Here is a 22,241-nt window from a genome sequence, read left to right as displayed (position 1 = left end):
CACTACAGGACTGAAAGGAACTCTGCCCTCTTGAAATATGCGTAGAGCAAGTCCTCTGCGTGTATGGGCAATATCCAAGCGTACGTGTATGGCCGCGTTTAAACAATTTATTTGTAGCTTTTGCACTCAAAACTTTAAATGTATGAAAAGCCAAGCCTAGTTTGGATATGTCAGTTATGTGTAATTGATTTGTATCTTATTTCTTGGTTTAATTATTTCCATATGTTCTTGCAGCACAAGAACTGTTGGTAATAACAAAAGTTATGCCTTTCTTGTTAATTTCTCTCCATTGGTTTTTAATCTAAATCTAAGATATAGTTTTGTGTCCAAAACACTCCTTTTGGTAAGTTTTTTTTTTCACCTTAATGTTAAAAAATGAAGTTAGTGGTTTCATGGGTCTAGACTTCCTAATTGTATATGCAGGGGGTATACTGCAAATGGTTAATAGCAATCTTCCATTTTATCCCAAATTCACTTTTGTGTACTGCATGTATGAAAAGTGGAATCTTTCATTATTAATTATTATGAAGTTTCCTAAAGATTAACAGTACATATATGGCATGACTTTAGTAAATAATTTTCCAGAGGTAACATGGATCCTTAAAGATACACAGAATGAATTCAGGTTTTAGCTAACTTTAACCTATTTAAAAGCTTTTAAAGTTCCTTCCTTAAGTGTGCATGCTACTGTACACAGAAAATACACTATGCTTTAGTAGCTACAGAATATTTGGTAGGGAACAACTCATAAGGTCTCCTTATTGTCTACTACAGAAAATGGAGATTCAGAGTGAGGCAGAGTATGATGAAGGAGTTTGTATAGAAGATATCAGCAAAACACCTCTTGCTCCTCCAAAGTTCTGTACAGCAATAGCTTCAAGATCATGGAATACGAAGATTGATGGTTAACCAAGAAAAACCAATGTCCTTTCACAGTGCTTCACTACTATAGTGAGTGTGTGATTGGCATTTTTCATTCCTTGAGGCAAAATTTTGCAAGTCTACCAAAATTTGCACATTTGAAATTCAATATAGAATCCACAGTGTAAGTATGATGCATTAGCCGATAATAAAAACATGTTACCCAAAACACTTATGAGTAGTACATTCAGGTTTGTGTTACAAACTACTGTTACAGTATACTGTAAACTATGTTATTAGTCTGTACTATGTAGATTAAAAAAATATTTTAGAATGTATGTTTAGACTATTTCCAGTTATATGTAGACACTTCAGTGAACTAACTTTTAAATGATTTTACCTAATGATGATGACACTTGCCGAGCAGTTAATATATTTTTTTATTTTTAAGAAAAGGTTAAGCTGTGGCTAATTAGAAAAGCATTAATTTTACTTTTTTGCACAAAAGTGTTTCATTAATTTAGTGCTTGGTTGCACAATACAACTGTACCCTTGATTTAATTTTTTTATTAACTCTAGCTACTCAACAAACCAGTTTTTGCCTTATGATCTGTGGTCATCTCATCAGATATTTGGGGGAGAAAAATTAAACTGTAATTTTTGCTTGGAAAGTACAAACATCATATCAGTATTGTGCATGTTGATTGTGATGCAGTTAAATGTGATGCAGTTAAATGGAGCTATCCATGAAGTAAAATGTGATAAATTGTCTCCCAAACGAGTAATCCAGATAGGGAAGCTCCCTACTTGCACTTGCATCATCATCCTGAAGTTTCTGCAAACTCAGACAGCACAAAGGGTGGAATTTGCTGGGCTGGAAGAAGGATCATTTTTTTTTTTAGCTTACTGTACATATCTACTGCCAGTATCAAGAAGCTTCTCTTTCTTGCTTTTGAGTTGTAACCCCTGGTAGGTGGTGAGCAGCATGAGCTTCCATGTCACAAGCATCATTGATGTCTGATGCAGATATTTATCATAAGCTCCAAAATACAGACTTGTAACCTCCGTTGACTTGGACCAAACACAGGTGTTTAACACCTAGTTCTCACAGTATCATAGTCATTACATCTGTAACCTTTTGGTATGCACATTTCCAAATACTTCCTGCTTCTTAGCTGAATTGGTATTTCATTTGGATGCCAGATTCTTAGCAAGATTTTATGTCCATGCATAAGCCTAGAGAAAAACCTGCATTTTCTCTTTACTAATACATCACTACCAAGTGAAGTGAGATTATTACTTGTATACAAATATAGTACCTTAATTACCTAAAGAACAATGTTTCTATAAGTAAGCAAACTCTTGTATCTTGTTTCCACATCCCAACCTTGACCCTCTGATGAAACTTATTGTAGAAGATTAACCCCCCCACACGAAGTTCATAGTCTGCATGCATACACCAGTACCCATCTCTGGCACTATCATAATTATTTCACTGTGGATCATCTGTCTCCTGACCACTTATTTGCTGATTAAGGCACATGTAAAAATGAGATTTTGCATTCTACTGAAGCTTAAAATTACTTTTAAAATCTTAGATGTTCATGCTGTGACAATAAAGTGAAAAAGGCTAATGTATTATGTGTGTAGTGCTGCACAGGCAGTCCCCGGGTTACGATGGGGGTTCCGTTCTTAAGATGCATTGTAAGCCGAAAATCGTCGTAAGCCGGAACATCGTCAAAAAACCTAAGAAAACCTTACTTTTAATGCTTTGGGTGCATTAAAAACTATGTAAACTGAATTCTTATTGCATTTTTCACAAAAAAAAAAAAAAAAACAAAAAAAAAAAAAAAGTTCAAATATTGATTATTTTGCATTTTTGGTGTCATATTTCTTCTGCCAGATGAGCGTTGTAGGCATCATAACCCTGGACATAATTTCTGATGAATATAATTGAAAAGCGCCTTAACCTCGGAATGTCGTAACCGAACCCGTCATAACCCGGGGACTGCCTGTATATGTTTGTTTTGTAAGTTACTACTTATCATTTCAATTTCAGAGTATGTGATAGTCTTATGCTGTGTAGTTTGTCTTTATGTATCTCGTAAAATAAATGTACTGTTAACATAAGTAATGTTGTGTTTTCCCTTTACCTGTAGTTCTTCCTGCTCATACAAGTAAAATTGTCTCATTAAAACAGCAAAACCTAATTGTAAAACTAGGATTTAGTATACATAAGCTTTAAAAGATAATCTTCACTACTGGTAATCTTAAATGAGACTGTGTAATTAAAAGTCTAAAATGGAGACACAAACTTGAAATTAATAAAACTGATCAAAACTGTAGCAACATGAAAGAGTAATGATATTAAATAAGCCACTGAAGACAAATGTGAAGACTGAGAAACTTATATTTTTCTCTTGGAGATAAGACAGGTGAGATCAGGGGAACAAGCCTGATCCCCAGGAACTACTGCACAATTGATGCAAGCTGTCTGAACAACATATAGATTTGTGGTTTAACATTCAAACCATACCCCTTCACAATGGCATTGTTGAATAGTAAATAAAAGTAAATGAAAAATTATAAAAACCACAGAGTTTTGGAAAATGTGTCAGACATACAGCAAAGTACCTACAACACTGAAAAAGAAAAACCTAGTGCTAGTTAATGCAAAAGTAAAGTTATCTGTAATAACTATTAATATCTCATTCCTACCTCCTAAAAAACTTACAATGAAATAATGCTACAAAACAAGAGAGAAAAAGGCAGACATTTTCAAAGGATTGCTACACTGGTAATGGGGTGTCCTCTTGCCTATACAAATGAGTCTTGGGTCTTTGTCACTTACTGGATTTCACCTCTCATCAGAAGGCTAGGTGCCCTCAACGGCAAGCAAGTTACGGTGACTTGCACTGTGGACTTTTTCACATGAAAATTTCAGTGACATGCACTGTGCAACCATACCTCAATGACACTTAATAAATTACAATGTTTTGGTAACCTATATTAGGCATCTACGTCTCTAGCCATTTTCAGCATGTACCACATTTCCAATGCCTGTCCCTGTCATACCTGTTCAGCCCTGTGTGTGTGCTGGAAACCTTGGTCTCAGGTTTCCATCACTTAGTAAATATACTGTAGTTTAATGAGACCAGAGATAATGATTACCATCACTGTATCGTGTGGTTGATAATTTCTGGCTTCTGACCACATCAGTTCCTTAGTCAATTGTTTCCTGCTCCCGTTACAATGTCAGGTTTCATCTCCCATGAACCAACATCCATATTTGTGTCTAGGCCCTAAGGTCAACAAACTGTCTCCGATAGGGTACAATGCTTGCCTTGTTGAGTCACCGGAATCTGTAGCTTGTTTGGTTTCTGAGGCCTGTCAAAGGGAACTAGGAACATGATGACTTATCACTTACTGTTATGGGCTTCATATCCTTTGAAATTACTTTTCATAATTAATGCTATTGTTCCTGGGGACACAGTAAAGCCACAAAATACTTCCTAAACCTCCATAAGCCAACCAATACATAATATGCACATTATCTTGCTTTCCTATTTCCCTGTACGTATATAAAAAATTTTATATTAAAATTTGTATATAAGATAAAAAAATGCCCATGAGTAATGTGAAATATTCTCCAAAATACAACTAGCAAGATTACAAATGCTAAATAACATAATGCAAATATGTTGAATAAATAGATTGTGCAATACTAATGACAGGCTAAATTCATATTATATAAATAAAAAATGATAAATATGTCCTGAATTAACAGCTTAGTCTATTGAGATTCAGTAAAGTAAATGCACTGTGAACTTAATATCCTGCTTTGCTCAATTATAAATACTGGCATGTGTCCACGATTAAACAGGACAAATGTTACGCCTCTAACTCAATTCAATGTAAACTAGGGATAGTCAGCACAATAAATCCCAAGAATATACAGTAAATACTTCACAAACTTTAAACAGAAGGGATGCAAATATAGATATGAAGGGTATTAAATACAGGTACTAACAGTACCATTCACGCTTCCACATGATAAAATAGCCAATGAAATAATGACAAGATTGAAAAGTATGAGTCCTTTCTCTAGTGAGAAATACCCATCAGAGAGGAAACACAACAAGCTCCTCATCTAATACCAAATCTTTCCAATTAATGCAGCATAAGTACGAGTCAATACGGACACCTATTAGTAGTATCACAAATAAGAGATCCTTACCAGTAAGGTGTATGTTACACAATAATAAACATTCACTTTAAGCTATTAACCTATATATGTGATTTACCTTTTCTCACTTATATTTTGGAAGATTGTAACTGCATTAAGACAGAAATTTGTATAAACAAGAATTTGAACTAAAAGAAAATACTGAAACTCATTCTTCTCTATCAAAGGAGTGAAAAATTCTACATATTCTAATTCTCTTTTAAGAAAAGGCAAAAGCATTGGAAGTAATGCTATCAATTAAAGTGACAGCTATCAACAGATGCAAATAGTGCACATGGAAATTATTAATCAAGAAGTTTAACGAGATCACCGAGTTACGCTGCTATCCTCTGAAAAGGAATTTGGTCATGGTGAATGTTAACCAGATGTGAAGAGACTAATAAAAAGTGTAAGGCAGAAAGCAATGTAGATGAGACACTTAACAGAACCCTCAGTATCATCTATGGTGTACTACCAAAAATTCAGAAGGATTAGGTCATTCTTAGGTAAAGGATGTGAGTTTGGGTAATGTACAAAATGTTAATTTTACAGGCACCTTCTCTTTTCAAAACAAACTTTGTATTAATATGTGCACACTTTAAAAAATATTCTCAATATTTGTAAAAATGTTGCATGCCTTCCTTCTATATGAAGCAGACCTGAACTGGTTTTGTGGAGTAAATTAAAGCTACTTTTTTTAATTAGCTATAAAATTCTAGGTTCTACCAAAATATGAACATCCTTGTTGCCAAAGATTAGAGAGCAAACTCATATCTGCACTGAGTTTTGGGAAACATTCAGCTTCAATACTTTATGGTGAAATAAAGTAAGAAAGCAGACATTTATCTGTTTTGTTTAACCATAGTAATAAATGTCCAGAAATTATGAGCATAAAATGAAATACAAACCTCTCTTTTGTTCCCTGCAACATTTTTCAGATATAAGAGTATGTGGGTACTAAAATTTTATGAAGATTATGACTCCTTTGCATTCCTCAATATTATTTTATTGCACTAACCCCATTATTTTACATTATCCAACTATGCATCCCCGACAAGTAGACAACACTGACAATGTTTCGGGGGCAAATATTCCTTCAACTCCCTGAAGTAAAAACACTTACAAAATACTAATATGTATTTGAGAGAAAACCATGTCAAATCAACAATTAAATAACTTCCATTGGAAATAATTATAACCAACTGACAATCAAAACATCCTAACAATAACCACATCCTTAGGAATATGAACCAGACCACTGAAAGAGCAGGCCAATGTTTTATTCCTGCAGCTGAAGAGGCATAAATTGTATACATCCCCATGGGGCCCTTGGGGAGGAGGATTACATGTCCAATCATTGCAGGTGGGGAAGGGTGTAGTAGCATCCACTAAGATCCAAAGCATATGCAGTTGTATATCCAAGTCCTCTCAATTTATTCCTTTAGCTGACAAGTGAATAAAGGCTTATGACTGCTATTTCTGTGGCTGGTAGTTCAAACCCCCAAGTAGGAAGTTAGTGTTGGCATCTGTTACAATGTGTTACATTTACTGCAAGGAATTCTTGCTATTCCTGCCTTCCAACATTTTTGGATTTTCCTACAGTCAATCCACCTCTTGAAAAGAATTATACATTAAGAAAACTTCGTTTGGAAGTGAATCGTTTTGATCCAACATCACAAAGAATCAAAGTATACGTACAATGCTTCACCATGAATTAAGCCATCAGGAGTAGTCACGACAGTGGAAAGGTAGTAATACAACTGGAATGTACACTTTAGGCTTATATATTATAAACAGATTTACAATACTGTTATGTAGAAAACTTTTTACAGATCTAATAAGAGTATAAATTAGGAAAAACTTAAGACACAAAAATAAACTTTCAGTCTGAAGAATACATTCCTTACTTATGTTTCTTGCTGGAATAATACTGATGATCATTATGAAACCTATCTTCAGTACTTTTCTTTTCACGACTAGAATGATACTGATGGTCAGAGTGATGATGCTTTCGCTCACGATTGTGGTACTGATGATCTACATGATGATGCTGAGGTTGCTGTTGTTGTTGTGGTTGGTGATAAACTTCGTTGTGGTACCTGTGATCACTGTGGGAGTAATGTTGTGATGAGTGCTGATGTCGATTTTGAGTCTTTGAAGTATCATTATTTGAAGAGGACTTCGGATGACTGCTGTGTGATGTTCTGGGATGCTTATGACCAGAATGATACTGATGATCACTATTTTGATGGTACTGCTGCGACTGTTGTAGCTTTTCTGCTAAAGCGTGGTCATACGTTGAGTGGAGCATCAGACCAAGGACCCCTGCACGATTGGTCATCGCCTGTCGTACTAAACGTTCTTGCTCTAAAAGCTCATCAAGCTTCAACCACTTTAAAAGGAAAAGTTTTTAAATTTAATCAGTAAAAAGTAAGCCTCAATTACATACTAATATACTAACATACTTAATACTCTCATGCCAATTTTGTGACATCATCAAGTGCTAACTTAAAAGATGCCATTTATAAGGCCATTCTTGAAAAAATAGGAACAGCAGAATCTAGTACAAATTGATTACACATTCTCATTGTCAGTAAATAATGAACACCACTCAGCCAAATATGAATGTAAGAAGCTTCCCAATACCAACCTGGATGAGGCACACACAAAGGGGTTTTGTTAAAAGTGAGAAAGATAGTTGGTAGTATGTAGATGCTAACTAGTCAAGGGAGTAAGGAAAGGGAATGAGAGGGATAATTTGTAAAGCATGTTCATACATGTACTGAACTTTAATTGTGTGTATCTGGTCAATGTCTTCCATCATGCCATAATAATATATTAGTCTAAAACGTACATCAAAAAACATGAACCGACATTTATTAGGAGTGCTACCTGTGGCTACTGTGTATGATAATAGGATACTTTTATACTCAATGCCTTCAATCCACATGGGAAATCACTGTTTTCAATCCTACAATGACAAATGTCACATTGTGTTTAGTTTAACAGGAAAGTAATTTGTGTTTGATAAAAGTACAATATTAAATTTCAGAACACAAAACATACTTCCAACACACCCATCAATCAGAAATTCATCAATTATAGTTCAAATATCCCAAGACACTTGAATCCGATGTCCATACATAAGGGCAACAGTTCACACATACGACCCATCAGTAAATAGCAACTATCCACCTCACTGTTTTACATGTACAGTATGTGACAAAGCAAGAACATGGGGATGGGAGGTGGGTATTTCATACAGTGCTGCTAGTAGAAACAAGCTAGAAGTAACAGTGTAGAATAAAATTGGAGAGAAAGGCAGGATATCCCACACTCACAGGTGGTGCAAAGTAGCACGAGCAACAACTGGTAAATCTAGCAAAACGGAGTTGGTTGCTTAAGCTAAGTGGAACCGTTCTTTTTAAATCACTTTTCTTACACGTAAATGTTTCCTGTACAGTTAACAACTTTCTATGATGTACGAGTTTGCATAAAAGCCTTTTTTGATTATATAAAAGCAAGTCACAAAAAGTAATTTGTTCATACCGAACCCCTCAATTATAAGGAACCCGAGCTGCAATTCAGGCAGGTCAAGCAGGTGAGGGTTCCAGCCTCTGCAAAGATCTGATAATCCAAAAGTATCTTGGAGGCAGAACAAATCAGAAACCAAGTGCCCAAGATATTTTCAAAGTGTAACTGAACAGAGAGAGTGTCAAACACTAATCATTCAGGTGAGACATAGATGCTCATAGCCTTGGAAGACTCTTGAAAATGGATGATGAATGAACAACGGTGATAAGGAAGAAGGGAAACTGGAATGAATCAAATCTTCCACTACCCATCAAACCTTTCTCACCTTGATTAACACCATCCTTTGTGCATCAAATGTTTACAAAAAAAAAAAAAAAAAAGAGGGGGGGTGATACCTGCTGCTAACTTGAAAAAAGAATATGCTTCATACAAAACATCAGAATATGAAAAATGAACAAGGAAATGGATTTATGAAAACTAATAAAAGTCACAGCACAATAACAGCAAAAAGGTGCTAATCCTGAGAGGGTACAACAGCATACATTATTCAAGTGAAACCACAATAAAGTGTTGCATTCTGGGCATGTGCATGGGCGCTTCATCCTCTCAAGATCTATCAAGTTGGTGTGCCTGGGAGCTGTTCACATTAAGGCAACATATGATTAGTACTGCATTTGTAAGAAAATGTCTTTTCTTTTAAGGTAAATACACCTTGAATATAATAGTAGATGAAAACCTTAGTAAAAACGATACACAAGTCTGAAATCAATACTTTAAACCTACCTGTCTGACTCTTTCCATATCTATTTCTGCCCTTCTCATCTTCTCCCAGCAATAATGACGCAAACACTTCTTTTTAGAAGCAAGGCATATTTTACCCGTCTCATCAAAGACATTAGCTGTTAAAGGTGCACCACAAACCTACAAATTAAAAAGGTTACAATTAGTATTATACTTGTCAAAATAAAACAATCTTTCTCAATTTGTATTACTGTACCATATAGCACCTTAAAATTTAAAAAACCAGTTGGCAAACCAATAACAATAACTTACTTCTTTATCTGAAACTGTAGGAGCTTTGGTATGTTCTGGGCACATAACTCGCAATCTTTTGCAATATGTAAGAGTGCTCGAATTATAATAGTCACAAAACATATTGTTACCTTCTATCCGTGTTTTGTACATAGACCCAAAGGTAGTCTGACTTTCTAACTGTAAAAAGAGAAAATGTACATTAACTTTCACACATATGCCAAATTTATTAATACAAAACTGCCCTTCAGTTCTCAAATTCATTTTCCATTCATGAAAAAAAAACAAAGGTTCTGATATACATACCAACAACTTATCACTTGTAATGACAACTTTTACCAACTATGCATGTTCTATTTATTTTTGCTATTATCACTACTAATGAAATATTTTTTATCAGTATTTTTCTATACTTCAATCACTTTATCGGTGAAGTTAACATCGTTTGAAAAACTATTCAACATAACGTTACACAAAAGAAAAATCATCAATTGTTCAGAGAGACTGACTAACCTTATTGAAGCAATTCTCCAGATGCCTTACAGCTCTCCTAGCCTGTACTTCATGACCACAGGTTACACAGTAAATGTACACTCCATCACCACCCTCTTCATCGTTTCCATCATCTGCATGTGGATCTATAACTTCATTCTTCCCTCTTTCTATTAGTTTGTCCAATTCCTATAAAATCAAGAGAAATTGATCTAGAGAAGTAAACTGAAAAAAGGGACCACAATTACTATTGAAAAACATCACAACCAATAAAGAATATGAACCTGAGTTCAAATTCCTAGTGCATTAGTCATATAATAATATCTACGATCAAATTTCATTCCAAGTGACCATGACCAGTGAAAAACCAGTTCATTCCTTCTGAATCACTAGTGCATCATGAAAATAAGAATAAGATCTAACCGTTAGCAAGATCAGACAAGCTCAAGTTCATTAAAAATGAGAATGAGATACATTTAATATTCATGTAAGATTATGATATCAGTTGGTCACCACAAACAATTTCCTGCAAATGGATGCTACATATAATCCTAGGAACTTTAACATCAGTATACATCATCTTGTATTATATACTTCATGTACATTACATTGTTAACAATCAGGAGTATGACCTTACCAAATGCCGGTGATCTAACTGCTGCAACACTTCTCGAGCTTCAAGTTGTTGTCTTCTTATTTTTTCCAATTGTCTGATGTCTCGCTTTTCCGCCTCACATTCACTCATCTTCCACTCCTGAATTCGCTGTGGCAGGACCTTGATGTAAAGAACATGCAGTTATTGTGGAATGGAATGGAATACGTATAAATTTTAGGCAACGGCCCCAAGCACTAGGACCTGTGAGGTCACTCAGCACTGAATGAAAAATGAACCAAAAAGGTTGTAAGGGTGTAGTAACAGGAGGAAAACCTCACAGTTGCACTATGGAAAAACTGTTATGAGAGGGTGTAAAGTACAATGGAAGTGGATGTGAATGGAGGTAAAGTAAAAAGAATAAAATGGATTACAGCTAGGGGCCAAAAAGACACTACTACAAAGACCCTTAAGTAATGCCCGCAGTGCAACACCTGAGGTGCACTGATGGCACTAACCCCTCTGAGGTGAAATAATTATGGAAAGAAATTAAAGTTAAAAATAAAACTATGTACTGATAAAAACAAACTTTGTAGCTAAAAGTCAAGAGTAAATTATAACTTTGTAGCCAATACCTATAATAGTGAGGAGTAAATTATAAAGCACAATTGTTGAGGAGATAACTTATACAGAACACATCAATAAACATACACCAACAAAACTAAAGTACTTACCGAGTATATTCTTGCTTCTGCTAATTTTAAACCACATTCATCGCTACAGTACTTGCTGTTTGGACGGCACGGTTTTACACACTGAGGTCCAAAACACTGTCTATTAATGCCACCTTCCCCCTTGGGCCATCCTCCATCTGAATCTGAATCTGAAGAAGGTTGATCGTGCCTACCTTTCCTCTTCTTTGAGACAATACTCTGCTCTTTACGCTGTCAAAGAAAAGCCAATATAAGTGATTGTTCAACTTATGATTTTCTGCTTATATTTTGTTCGACAAAAATAAACATAAAATAAAAAATGTCATATTGTTACAAATTTGCTATTGTGATCTCTTTGATCATATTTTTTTTAAACAAAATTGTGATCAAGCAACTATGTTCTCCCACAAGGAGAAGGAGGGGAAGGAGGAAGTGGTGAAGGGTTTTCAGTAAAAACAAATGATAGAGGCAGAAAAATTCCTTTTAAAAAGAGAGAGAGAGAGAGAATTTACTGTCATATCAACAGCCAAGACACCCCTGAGACACTGAGACACCCCGCAAACCAGGCCTGCAGATTACCCTGAGCCAACCCCCAATTAGACAGTCATTAAGATTAAGGTAACTGACTATCACCCTTCATAATCCGTTATCTGGTCCACATGGGTAAGGCATCAGCCATTCAATGACAAGAGCCAGAAAACCATCCCCATAGCATTACATCACTTTCAAGTCTGCTCCCATGTAAATATGACCAGAAATGGCTTTATAATCCAGTATATCAGGATTATATATATTTGTATATTTATGGTACATTAGTAGAAGTGAAGTTCTCCCAAATGTTTTGTACCCTACCTTTCTCCCAAATGTTTTGTACCGTACCCTTCATGAAATGAATATATGGCGTTATTACAAAATCTTTCTCCTACAGAGGAGTATTATAGTTTAAGAAAAGAACAGAAACTTTTATTATAAATTTAAGTCTCCTGATGCAGCCATAATTTTCAATGAAATGTTTACTTTTATGAGGGTCACTTTGTTAAATATATCTATCATTATTATTTAGCATAACTGTCCTCAAAATAAAAATGCTTTATTCTGTAAACATATGTAATTAAATGTAATATCAAACATGTTAGCTGAAAGTTAGACAAAACCCAGAATAACTAATGAAAGTATAACTAGAGCACTGTTTGTTGTTAACTAGCTGAAAAGATCATAATCAATCAAAAAAAAATATGGTGGAGTAAAGCCAAAAACAGAATACCTTTTTATGAAAAGACTGAATTCATATTAAATATAAGAATACAACAGATACACAAATGGGCAACAAATTAAGATTAGTAAATAAATAAACAGAACTAACTAAAAAATGAGTAACAAGTCCTACACTTAATAATCACAAGCTATACCCACAAAAAAAAAAAAAAAAAAAAATGTGATTTTCTTAGCTAGAATCCAAGATCCATGATAGGCTTAGCATGTGCAGTGATAGCTATCCAGCCAACAGATCATTTTGAAATTTGGGCTAAAATAAATGATTGGTTGTTTGTGTAATAAGAGTCGGTTAAAAGCACTCCACACTGTCTACTTCAATTGTTATTGATCTCCATTATATCCCTTTTAACTTACAGACAAAATATTTTTATAAAAAACAAATTTCTGAGCAGTTTAAAAAAACCAACTGTTACAAACTTAATACGGTAACATTGGTACCTCACCATTCAAGTAAAATAATAACATAGCACCTTCTTAAGATTAACAGTTGCTTTATCATTGCCTGCAGTAGATTTTTAACTACTGAACCTAGCTTTGGTCTGCATCAGTCAATGATACACTATGAAGTTAGTGGCCCTGCTGTAATTAATGACACATTACTTATGTACACTAATCAGTTACCTTCTGGGGGTGGGTCTTGATCTCCTTCTCCTTGTTCTTGTTACGGTCCAGGAATGGAGGAACTTCTTTAGATTTCTTTCCTGGCTCCCATGATTCCTCATCACTAAACTCATTCTTGTCTTTCAAAACAGTCATATATTCATCGACTAAATCCAACGATCGTGGGAGCGAATTTGCAGGCTTTTCCATTTCGTAGTCACGGTGTTTCTTAATGGTACTGTTGTTGTTTTTGTTCTTCTGAGCCAACTGAACCTAAACAATGAACAAAAAGAAATTTCAACAAAAGTAAAGTTCATAAAACAACCTTCGCTTGTGATTAGACCACAACCAAAAGTGGGGCATACCTTATTGAAATAGTAATTGAAAATACTGACTCTCAGAAAATGCTAACAAACAACTTACAAAATTATGGCACTGCCTCTTCTTGCACTTTTGTCGAAGTTTGTGAGGCCCACCAAATTTCGCCATATCCTTGCAGTTCTCACACCGACCACAATCTTCACGTTGATAGCAAGCCTCACAAGCACCGCAACGATGACTACCACTTCTCCCACTATTTTTGCTTTTTGATGCTGTGGTAAAATATTGAAATAAAAAGGAATTAAAAATTTACATTAACTTCAGTACGTACAAGATTTGCTACCATACCACTTCAGGATTAAAAAGTTCATGATCAGTAAAACACTCCTGATAATCTCAACCATGAAACAACAAGAATCCTTCCTGATGAGGAATTATTCTTCACAAGTACTACATGCAATCCAGATGGAAATACAAAAGAAGTAATTGTAAACCAGTAAACAAGGGGAGATAGTGTTCCCACCCTAAAGAAACGATTAAGTCACCTCTTGAAAGTCAAGAAGTTTTCAAGATTAGGAAACAACAGGCAGTAGAACATTCAAACACCTAGAGGTAAAAAAGAATAATCTATCACTAAGCCAAGCAACTAAAACCCACTGCTTGTAACCCAAGCAACTAAAACCCAATGCTTGTAACAAACCATACACATGCCCAACCTGTATTTTCTTTGAAAATTTCTTTTGTGCTGCAAGGGTACCAAAAAAACACTTGTACAACCGAAACCTGACCAATCTGAAGATACTTTCAAGTGCTCCGTAATCCTAAAATTGGTCTACAAGAATTATTTTCTCACTAAACGACTGACTATCCTAGTGAATTACATATACAACAAAATGAAGCCCCAGAACAAAAATATAATAAAGTATAAAGAGAAATGGAAACCCTCAGTACAAATATTCATCCTCCAAAGGGCAGACAACAGTTTTTCTGAGGGGACAATCTGGTGAACATTTTGAACTGGTTTGATAATTGCCACCTTCCTGTCATTCATTACCTTCTCCCTTATTATTATTATTATTATTATTAAAAAGGATTAGTTTATCCAGACCTCTGAGCCTAACAATGGCTCTTCTCAGACTGGCTTCCTTCTCCCTTGTAAGAAAAATTATATCTTTTTAGTACATCACTAAGTTTAATATAAAAAACTGAAGCTAACTAATGATGAAATTTAATCTTTCACATTTTGAAGAATATATTACTTAAATATACCCTTAAAGTACACAAAACAGGTAACTCAACTCACAAGAATGCTTGTCTGAGCGATGTTTATCTTTTTCTTTCTTAATTTTGTCATTTTTTTCCTTGTCTCTCTTCTCTTTGCTCTCTTTATCCCTCTTTTCATTGTCCTTGTAGTGCTTGTTGTCTTCATGATGATGGTGGTGAGGTTTTTTCTGCTTATATTTGATTTCTAATGAAGGCTCCTTGAGTCTACATCTCTGTAATCAAGATAAATTAACTGATAAGATTCTCTCAATCACATCTTGAAATATGCCATGAACAACACATGACAAATTGAATCTGGACCTCAAAGATCAAAGTTGCATGACCTAGATACAATTTGCTTTGCATTTTCCCCCTGAAAACAAATCATAATTAAGCCTGAGACTATAAAATAAAGTATGATGCCACACTTTCATTTAGAACAATTTAATAGCATTTATCTAACATATTTCCAGCTGAAAATCTCACATACCAAGACCAAACCACACTAATATGAACAAACGTATGAAGCAATAAAGCTGACTATCAAACACTTAATCCATCTTAATTGTTCCAGGTATCAAAAGTTCTAGTACATTTTCCTCCTGGTTGTGATACTAGTTCTGCTATTCATCACATTCATGATCAGGTTGGTGACATCTAGTTAAATTGACCACAGATCATATCAGTTCAATTCACTGACTCTTGCTCTTTCATTTCAGATATAAGAATAAATGACCAATTTTTTTTTTATAAGTTATCAAAAAGTAAGCAAAGTTATTAAAAAGTAAGCTGTTAAAATAATTATGGACTGAATGAGTATAAGGTAAAGGGTGAGTGGCACAGATTGTGTAGAGGAAATCAACACAGTACTAATGAACCTTCAGCATACATACTATATACTGTGTAAAGCACCTGATACTGTAAATGTTTTCTCCATACTGTTTAAGCAGCCGTTATATACCCTGAATGAAGCAGTGTTTTGTTTTAGCCATCCCATTCATGTGAAAATACCTTAATGGGATTAGGAAATATTCAAAAATTATAAAATGCCAAACGAGACTTACATTGCAGAAGAACTTTTTGATTTTATTTGCTTCTAATTCTGTTACATTGATACAATCACCATGATACCACTCCTCACACTTGTCACATCCTCTGAAAAATTAAGGTAATGTCAAAAGCAGACCACAAGAACTAAATTTGTATAATGGGCCATAATATAACACACTAACATACTGAAACACTGCACTTCAACACAATGGTCTGATTCATCATGTAAAAAAAGTAAATGCTACCTAAAAAAAAAAAAAAGTTGCTTTGTACACTAGTATAAACTCGAAAAATTATTGAAAATATTAAGAACAGTAAATGACAAAATACATAGTATACTACTTGGATTAAGCCTTACCTATATTAAAAAAAAAATGTATGAAAAATAAAACATGGGCTTCAAGTGCTATAAAACATTGCCGAAGCTACGAAAAATTAAATAGCCTAGTAAACCAGACTTCTGTACTGCACTATTTTGCTGGTCACTTGACACTATCAAATCAGTTTTTAATGTGCAGTACTGTACATCTATTTCAATTTCTGTAAATAAAAGCAAGCAACTTACATCATAAACCTGGACACATCTGAAGTACGGCATATACAGTATACTTGTTCATCCTTCAATCCCTCCTCTCTTAGCATTGTATTCAACTTGCTCTGACGTTCTGGCAGGTCAAACTGCCGGGCAATGTCCGACTGGAAAGCAATAAAAATCAATATGGTACTGCATCTCTGTACTTCAAAAAAAAAATTACTAGAGCACTTGAACATGTCAATTAAACAAAGTTAGCTGACAGCACTGCAGTTTAATTTACCTAAACATTTAAATTTCCTAAGTAAAATCACAAAAGGTGACATCATGGTTATTAACCCCTTCTTTACCGGGTGGGTGAGCAGAATGTAAACATTGCGTTTTCTGCCGAACTGAATCTCTCGGTAGTGACTCAAGTTTGGAGGGGTGCCGATCGTAAAAATATTTGCCAAAAATACACTAATCAAGACAGGCTAATGAAATTATCAGGTATTATTAGCACTATAATAACGCATATTCTCTGTTTAGTTTTATCATCCTACAGGGAAAATAAATGATTTTTATGAAAAAAAAATGTGAAACTCAGTGTCCCTTGTACAAGGGACACTGGTGGTCGGTGAGAAAACTACGGTCTTGAATAGAAATTCGGTCTTACAGAATGTTGGTATATCGCACCTGGAACATGCACATAAAGTATTATCAAAATAGAACCGTAAATAAGCACATAATAACAAAAAAAAGAGCAAAAACTAAAGCGAAAGCCCCGCCAATAAATATGGAAATCGCAAATTTTATAGTATATCTTTCAAAAATTGGTCAATGTCATTTTCTACGTTTTCTAAGATTAGTTTCATCACAGAAAACAACTTTAGGGGCATCAGGGGTATCTAAACTAATTTTTCAAGTTTCTTGTCCTCAGAAAAAATCGCTTTTTCTCTGGTTTGGTTTTTTTATATATATAAAGTTACTATAAGGCTTTTATTTCTACCTTCATTTATCTGGTGTTCATATCTTTTATTTGTAAAATGTAATGTGAATAAATAAATAAATACAGTAAATGATGATACAACTGGTTTTTTACTTGGGTAGAAGTTATTACATGTTTACGCTTGTCTGGTTTTGTGATTTTTTGTTGAGACGCAGTTCATCTGTCACCTACACATACTATAAGCAATAATAATATTTTTTTGGGTTCATCATACGTCTGGCATTCGTGTCATACTGTTTATTTTGCTCCAAACTCTTCAAACCGAAATTACAGAATGATTGGAAGTCCCTATCTGAAAAGAGGAGTTTTGGTGGTACTACGCATACCACCTTTATGCACCCCGGTGCGGTGTAGTAGACTTGAATGGTGGTACCCACCTACCTCCAAACAAACTTTCGGTAATGAAGAGGTTAAATCTATTAACAGTGACATAATGGGTAAATTACATATCTGTTTTCTTTGTAGTTTTAAACACTGTTCAATTACTGAAATAATGTAGTTCAACAAGTAAATAATCTTTTCAAACAACTGAAATTCTTAATATTTACAACTTCTGTACAAGTACATTATTCATATATTTTTTTTTAAATGTACTAAAATTTAAAGCCTTGTCTCATTGGTAACCCCATTAAAGTATTAAGAAATTTCAGGTCTAAGAACAAAACTTTGAGGGTTCTATGGTCCTTAAAAATATTATTCAGGTGAATTTCACCTTCTAAATGTCAAGAAAAACAAAAAAACGGTGGTACATATTCCAGTCAGCGGCTGGCAAGGACTGTTGATATTTGAGTCAGGAATCTAGTTACTTTTTCAACAACGAATATTATCACATTAATAATCATGATTATGTAAAAAATTTATGCAATTCATGGCCTTATACTGCCATTTAACTATTTATTTAAATAATTATCTAGTGCACGCTTCTTATTCTTCTACCAAAAATCGTAGTTCCCTTGAATAAATTATGGTTGGAAGTCATTCTTTACGACTTTTGTGAAGAAAGTGCCCCAGCGTCTATGGGTAAAGTGGTGTGCAGATTTAGGACATGGAATGGGAAGTTTATTGACACAAGTGACTCCGCAAACATTGAGATGGCCTCAATATTCTAAATATTTGGAGTTGTAAGTAAATATTCCGAAGGCATCATGGAGGTATGTGTGCATAGAGCCAGACTTTCATTAACCTCTGTTTAATCTTAAAATATGACCTTAATTTCTAACTTTAGAGAAAATACTTATTTTGAAAGGATAGTAGAGGTTTCGAGCTCTTGCTCTCACCACCAACAACTCGGGACTGATGACCATCTCCAGTGTCAGGACGTGCTTCCTCGGCCAGAAATAGATTTTTCCTACATCAAAATCCCTTTTTTGGAGGGTGGCTTCAAATGCAGTGGAAACTGGATCCGCTAGTCCAGTCGGTTGTTCCCCCTAGGTACCTAGGGTAAACAATCACGGACGATCCATCGTCATCACGCTGGCCGGGTCTTATTCACTTGATATTTAATTGGTGAAACAAGAATACTGTACAATTACAACTATAAGCATACCATTCAAAAGATTGAAGTTTCGTCAACATAATGTGATATATGAAAGCCCTATACGAACTAAAATAAGCATGTGACGCTCTTCGTAAAATATGTTTTCTGGGCTCAGTTCGTGTCGCTGCGCGAAATATCCTTTAAATCCATTATTTCTAAGGTAAATGTACTAACACATACCAGAGAATAAATAAATAAAGAATAAAAGGTCAGTACAACTGACTCGCTCACCCTCCAAGCGGGTGTCGGTATGAAACACTATGGCGAGTGAGACCACTACCACGAACCGCTTGCCAATAGAAATCTCCCACTACAAAATCCCCACAAGAGGGGAGCCGACCCACAGAGTGGGCAGCAACTACTACTACTCCATCCCATGCTGCCGACTGCCACGCCTCTGGTGGCCATCCTTTCAGTTAGCGCACCGCGTACACACGTGCCCTTTTTTGCTCTGTGTTTTTGTGCCCTTTTTCTGGATTTATTCACATGTAGCGTACAGCCATTGCAGCAGCTAAGTTAAGTAATCAATATTTATTGCTATTTGGTTTTTTCCGGCCTTGGAGTCAGTATTTGCCGTTTTTTTAGGTATAAATACGAGCTCTAGGTCGGAAGCATGGCAGCATGGTTCTGCCTCGTGGCGGGTTCGTTCTTGGTCTTCCATACCCAGAACCTTCCCTTACATATTACGCTCTGTTATTTGTTATCCTATTTAATTTAAGGGTACAGCCTACGGGGTTTTAGTCATGCATGCATGTCCTTTCACCTTGCGTAGGCATCTTTCATCCAGACCCTAGCCACAGCTCTTAGTATCGGCCCCTGGCTAGCTTTGAGTGGTAGACTTTCTTTCGGGTTAGTCGTACACTCCTGGATTTTTTCTCCTACTATTTATTTTCTTTCTTTATTTAGTGATTTTGTTTATCATGTATTATGTTTGACGTTAGTGTACGGCGTCTGGCTTCACCTAGCCTAGGTTTTGTCCCATTGACTCATGTGCTTCCGCTCTTCAGTTCGGTTGCTTCTCTATAGCATCTCTCTGATCAGTCGGTTGTGTATCCTAGGCTTTATTGTTTTATTGTATCTCTTGTTACCGCTCCGTGGTCACTACGTAATCACGGAGCAGCCGCCGCCTGGTCCAGTTCATCTTTCCCGACGCTGTCCAGTCATCTTTCCCCGGCCTCTCCCGCTCTTCCATAGGGCCGGGTGGGGCGAGGGTTGGTCTGCCACGCTCGCTATACATAAACCGAGCCTGCCTCCCTCTCCCCCTAGGCGGAGGGAGTAGGGGGACGGTACAGACCCAGACTGGACTCGACCTCTCCAGCCTCTCGGTACGCTCGGATGACAAGGGGGGTGGGGGGACTGGCCTTTCCCCCCCCCTCCGTCGTTACTCCGTCGCTAGCTCGAGCCTGTTTGCCCTCGCCCTTTCCCACCTTACTGGGGCTCTTTATCTACCGGAGCTCCGGCATCCACGTGGAAAGGTGCTAGTCCACCCTGACGGGCGGACTGCGGCATACAGTTGGTCTCCACTAACCACTCCGTCGCGCTGATATCGCGTCACGCTCCGCCTCGCACCGGACTTAGTCCGGTACGTCCCATATGTTTAGGTTTAAGTTTAGTTTTTAATTTAAACTATATTAAGTTTAATTTAAGCTATATTAAACCTCCCCTCCATTGCATGCTCACACCGGATCTCTCCGTTGTTATAGCCTATTCAGGCGATAAGGGAGGGGTTATGCCCGAAATTTTTTCGCGCTCCGGCATGCAACGGAGTTCTTTTAACCTTTAGCGGCTGTAGTTGGATATCTTTTTTTCGATTGCTCATGTATCTTTTCACTTACAGACCACCAACTGTGAGCATCCGGGATGCAATGCCATGCTCCAGGACCCCTGTGGGCATGAAGTCTGCCCGGTCCCATGCTCCATGCGCGACTCCGCACGGGAACCTCCAAGTCTGGTATCACGAGACTGCACGATTTGCTATGATCTGTGAGCCAGCTCTTAGACGGGGTAAGTATTTCCAACTCCGTTAGCCAATCCCTACAACTCTATAGTTCTTAAGTTTAAATTTAACCTTATCTTAAACTTAAACTGATTTTATATGGGATTTTGCATCCTCTATAATTTTAAGCTAACCTTGTACTTAGGTTTTAATTTTAAGTTTACTCTTAAAAAACTAACAAGTACCCTCTCTTCCAGGCTCCGGCTGTTAGAGACACCGCACTGGCTACCCTGCGGGCCTGGGTCGGAGGTTTTGGGAAGAAACGCCGCCAAGGGTCCAGCCCTACATCCTTGAAAAGAAGTTGGCGGTCCTGATCTTCCCCGGCGGCAAGTCAACGGGCTACGTCGGACCCAGCAGAGGGGCGGGCCGACTATTGCGCTGATTCAACAGCAGCTCGCGCTTCGTTGACTGATCCAGGCCAGGACATCTCGTCGGAAGTCGCGACGCTGGATTTAAACATTGAGCCCATGGTAGGTGTTGACGACCTGTTGGTCGAGGTGAGTACGTTGGACGCTCAAGGGCTTCCCTTGGGCGCCACTGGATCTTCTACTCCTGCACAATCTCCAGCTTCCTTCCAAGGCTTTACAGGAGCCGAGGCTTTATACTTCTCCTGATGCTTCGGTTTTTAAACCTAAGGTTAAAGGACAAGCGGTTAAACCTTGAGTAAGACGTCGTCGTCGTCTAAAAAGACGTCGTCGGCATCAAACATCTCGCAAGTCTCCGGCTACAAACCCCGGAGCAGAGAGGTCTAGAGCTTCTGGGTCCGGCTCCAAATCCTCAAGGAGTAGATCCTCCAAGGAGAGATCGCACACTCCAGCGGAGTCAACCGTTCAGTCACTTCCTTGGTTCCTGTTCAGAGCTACCCATCCACCTCCGCAGCAGCTCCGGCTTTGGATCCCATGCTGGCCTGTTGCAACACATGGGGGATCTGGTTGGGTCTCTCAAGAACAGTATGGAACAGATGTTCTCCCGGTTGTCTGATAGGGACAACATTATCGCCGGACTGAGCCAAGCTCCGCTAGCTTCTCCCCCACCTCTCGGCACAGGGATAGCCTCAGTTGCCTCCATATGACTCTCTGCCTCCGTTCAGCATGAACAATCCCTGGAGAGTGGCGTCATACGCCCCCTTCCAAGACGGGCTTATCTCTATCCCGGAATGTGGAACTCGAAGGATTGAGGACTTCGAGTTCTACCCGGAAGATCTCCAGCCTCCGTTCATTGGCTACGCCA

General features: G+C 36.9%; 2 protein-coding genes across 4 annotated transcripts in view; one reads left to right on the top strand and one right to left on the bottom strand.

Moving 5' to 3' along the window:
- Positions 1-2,705, top strand: part of LOC135207993 (transient receptor potential cation channel subfamily A member 1-like) — a 73,087-nt gene extending 70,382 nt beyond the window's left edge. For both annotated transcript variants that reach the window (XM_064240080.1, XM_064240079.1), the window contains one exon: positions 775-2,705. In XM_064240080.1, the coding sequence (XP_064096150.1) occupies positions 775-909 (135 nt within the window). In that variant the 3' untranslated portion in view covers positions 910-2,705. The remainder of the gene's footprint in view (positions 1-774) is intronic.
- A 4,149-nt stretch (positions 2,706-6,854) lies between these two features.
- LOC135207990 (CXXC-type zinc finger protein 1-like) overlaps positions 6,855-22,241 on the bottom strand; it is a 31,202-nt gene continuing 15,815 nt past the window's right edge. For both annotated transcript variants that reach the window (XM_064240070.1, XM_064240069.1), the window contains exons 2-12: positions 16,524-16,654; positions 15,973-16,063; positions 14,949-15,141; positions 13,748-13,917; positions 13,346-13,597; positions 11,471-11,680; positions 10,782-10,919; positions 10,166-10,333; positions 9,674-9,832; positions 9,404-9,541; positions 6,855-7,478 (exon numbers count right to left, since the gene is read on the bottom strand). In XM_064240070.1, coding sequence (XP_064096140.1) covers positions 6,990-7,478; positions 9,404-9,541; positions 9,674-9,832; positions 10,166-10,333; positions 10,782-10,919; positions 11,471-11,680; positions 13,346-13,597; positions 13,748-13,917; positions 14,949-15,141; positions 15,973-16,063; positions 16,524-16,600 — 2,085 coding nt within the window. In that variant the 5' untranslated portion in view covers positions 16,601-16,654 and the 3' untranslated portion in view covers positions 6,855-6,989. The remainder of the gene's footprint in view (positions 7,479-9,403; positions 9,542-9,673; positions 9,833-10,165; positions 10,334-10,781; positions 10,920-11,470; positions 11,681-13,345; positions 13,598-13,747; positions 13,918-14,948; positions 15,142-15,972; positions 16,064-16,523; positions 16,655-22,241) is intronic.

This window comes from Macrobrachium nipponense, chromosome 34 (genome assembly GCF_015104395.2).
Source record: "Macrobrachium nipponense isolate FS-2020 chromosome 34, ASM1510439v2, whole genome shotgun sequence".
In the NCBI taxonomy this organism is placed as follows: Eukaryota; Metazoa; Arthropoda; class Malacostraca; order Decapoda; family Palaemonidae; genus Macrobrachium; species Macrobrachium nipponense.
The sequence above is the reverse complement of the archived record's forward strand: the minus strand, read 5'-3'. Positions and strand labels throughout refer to the sequence as shown.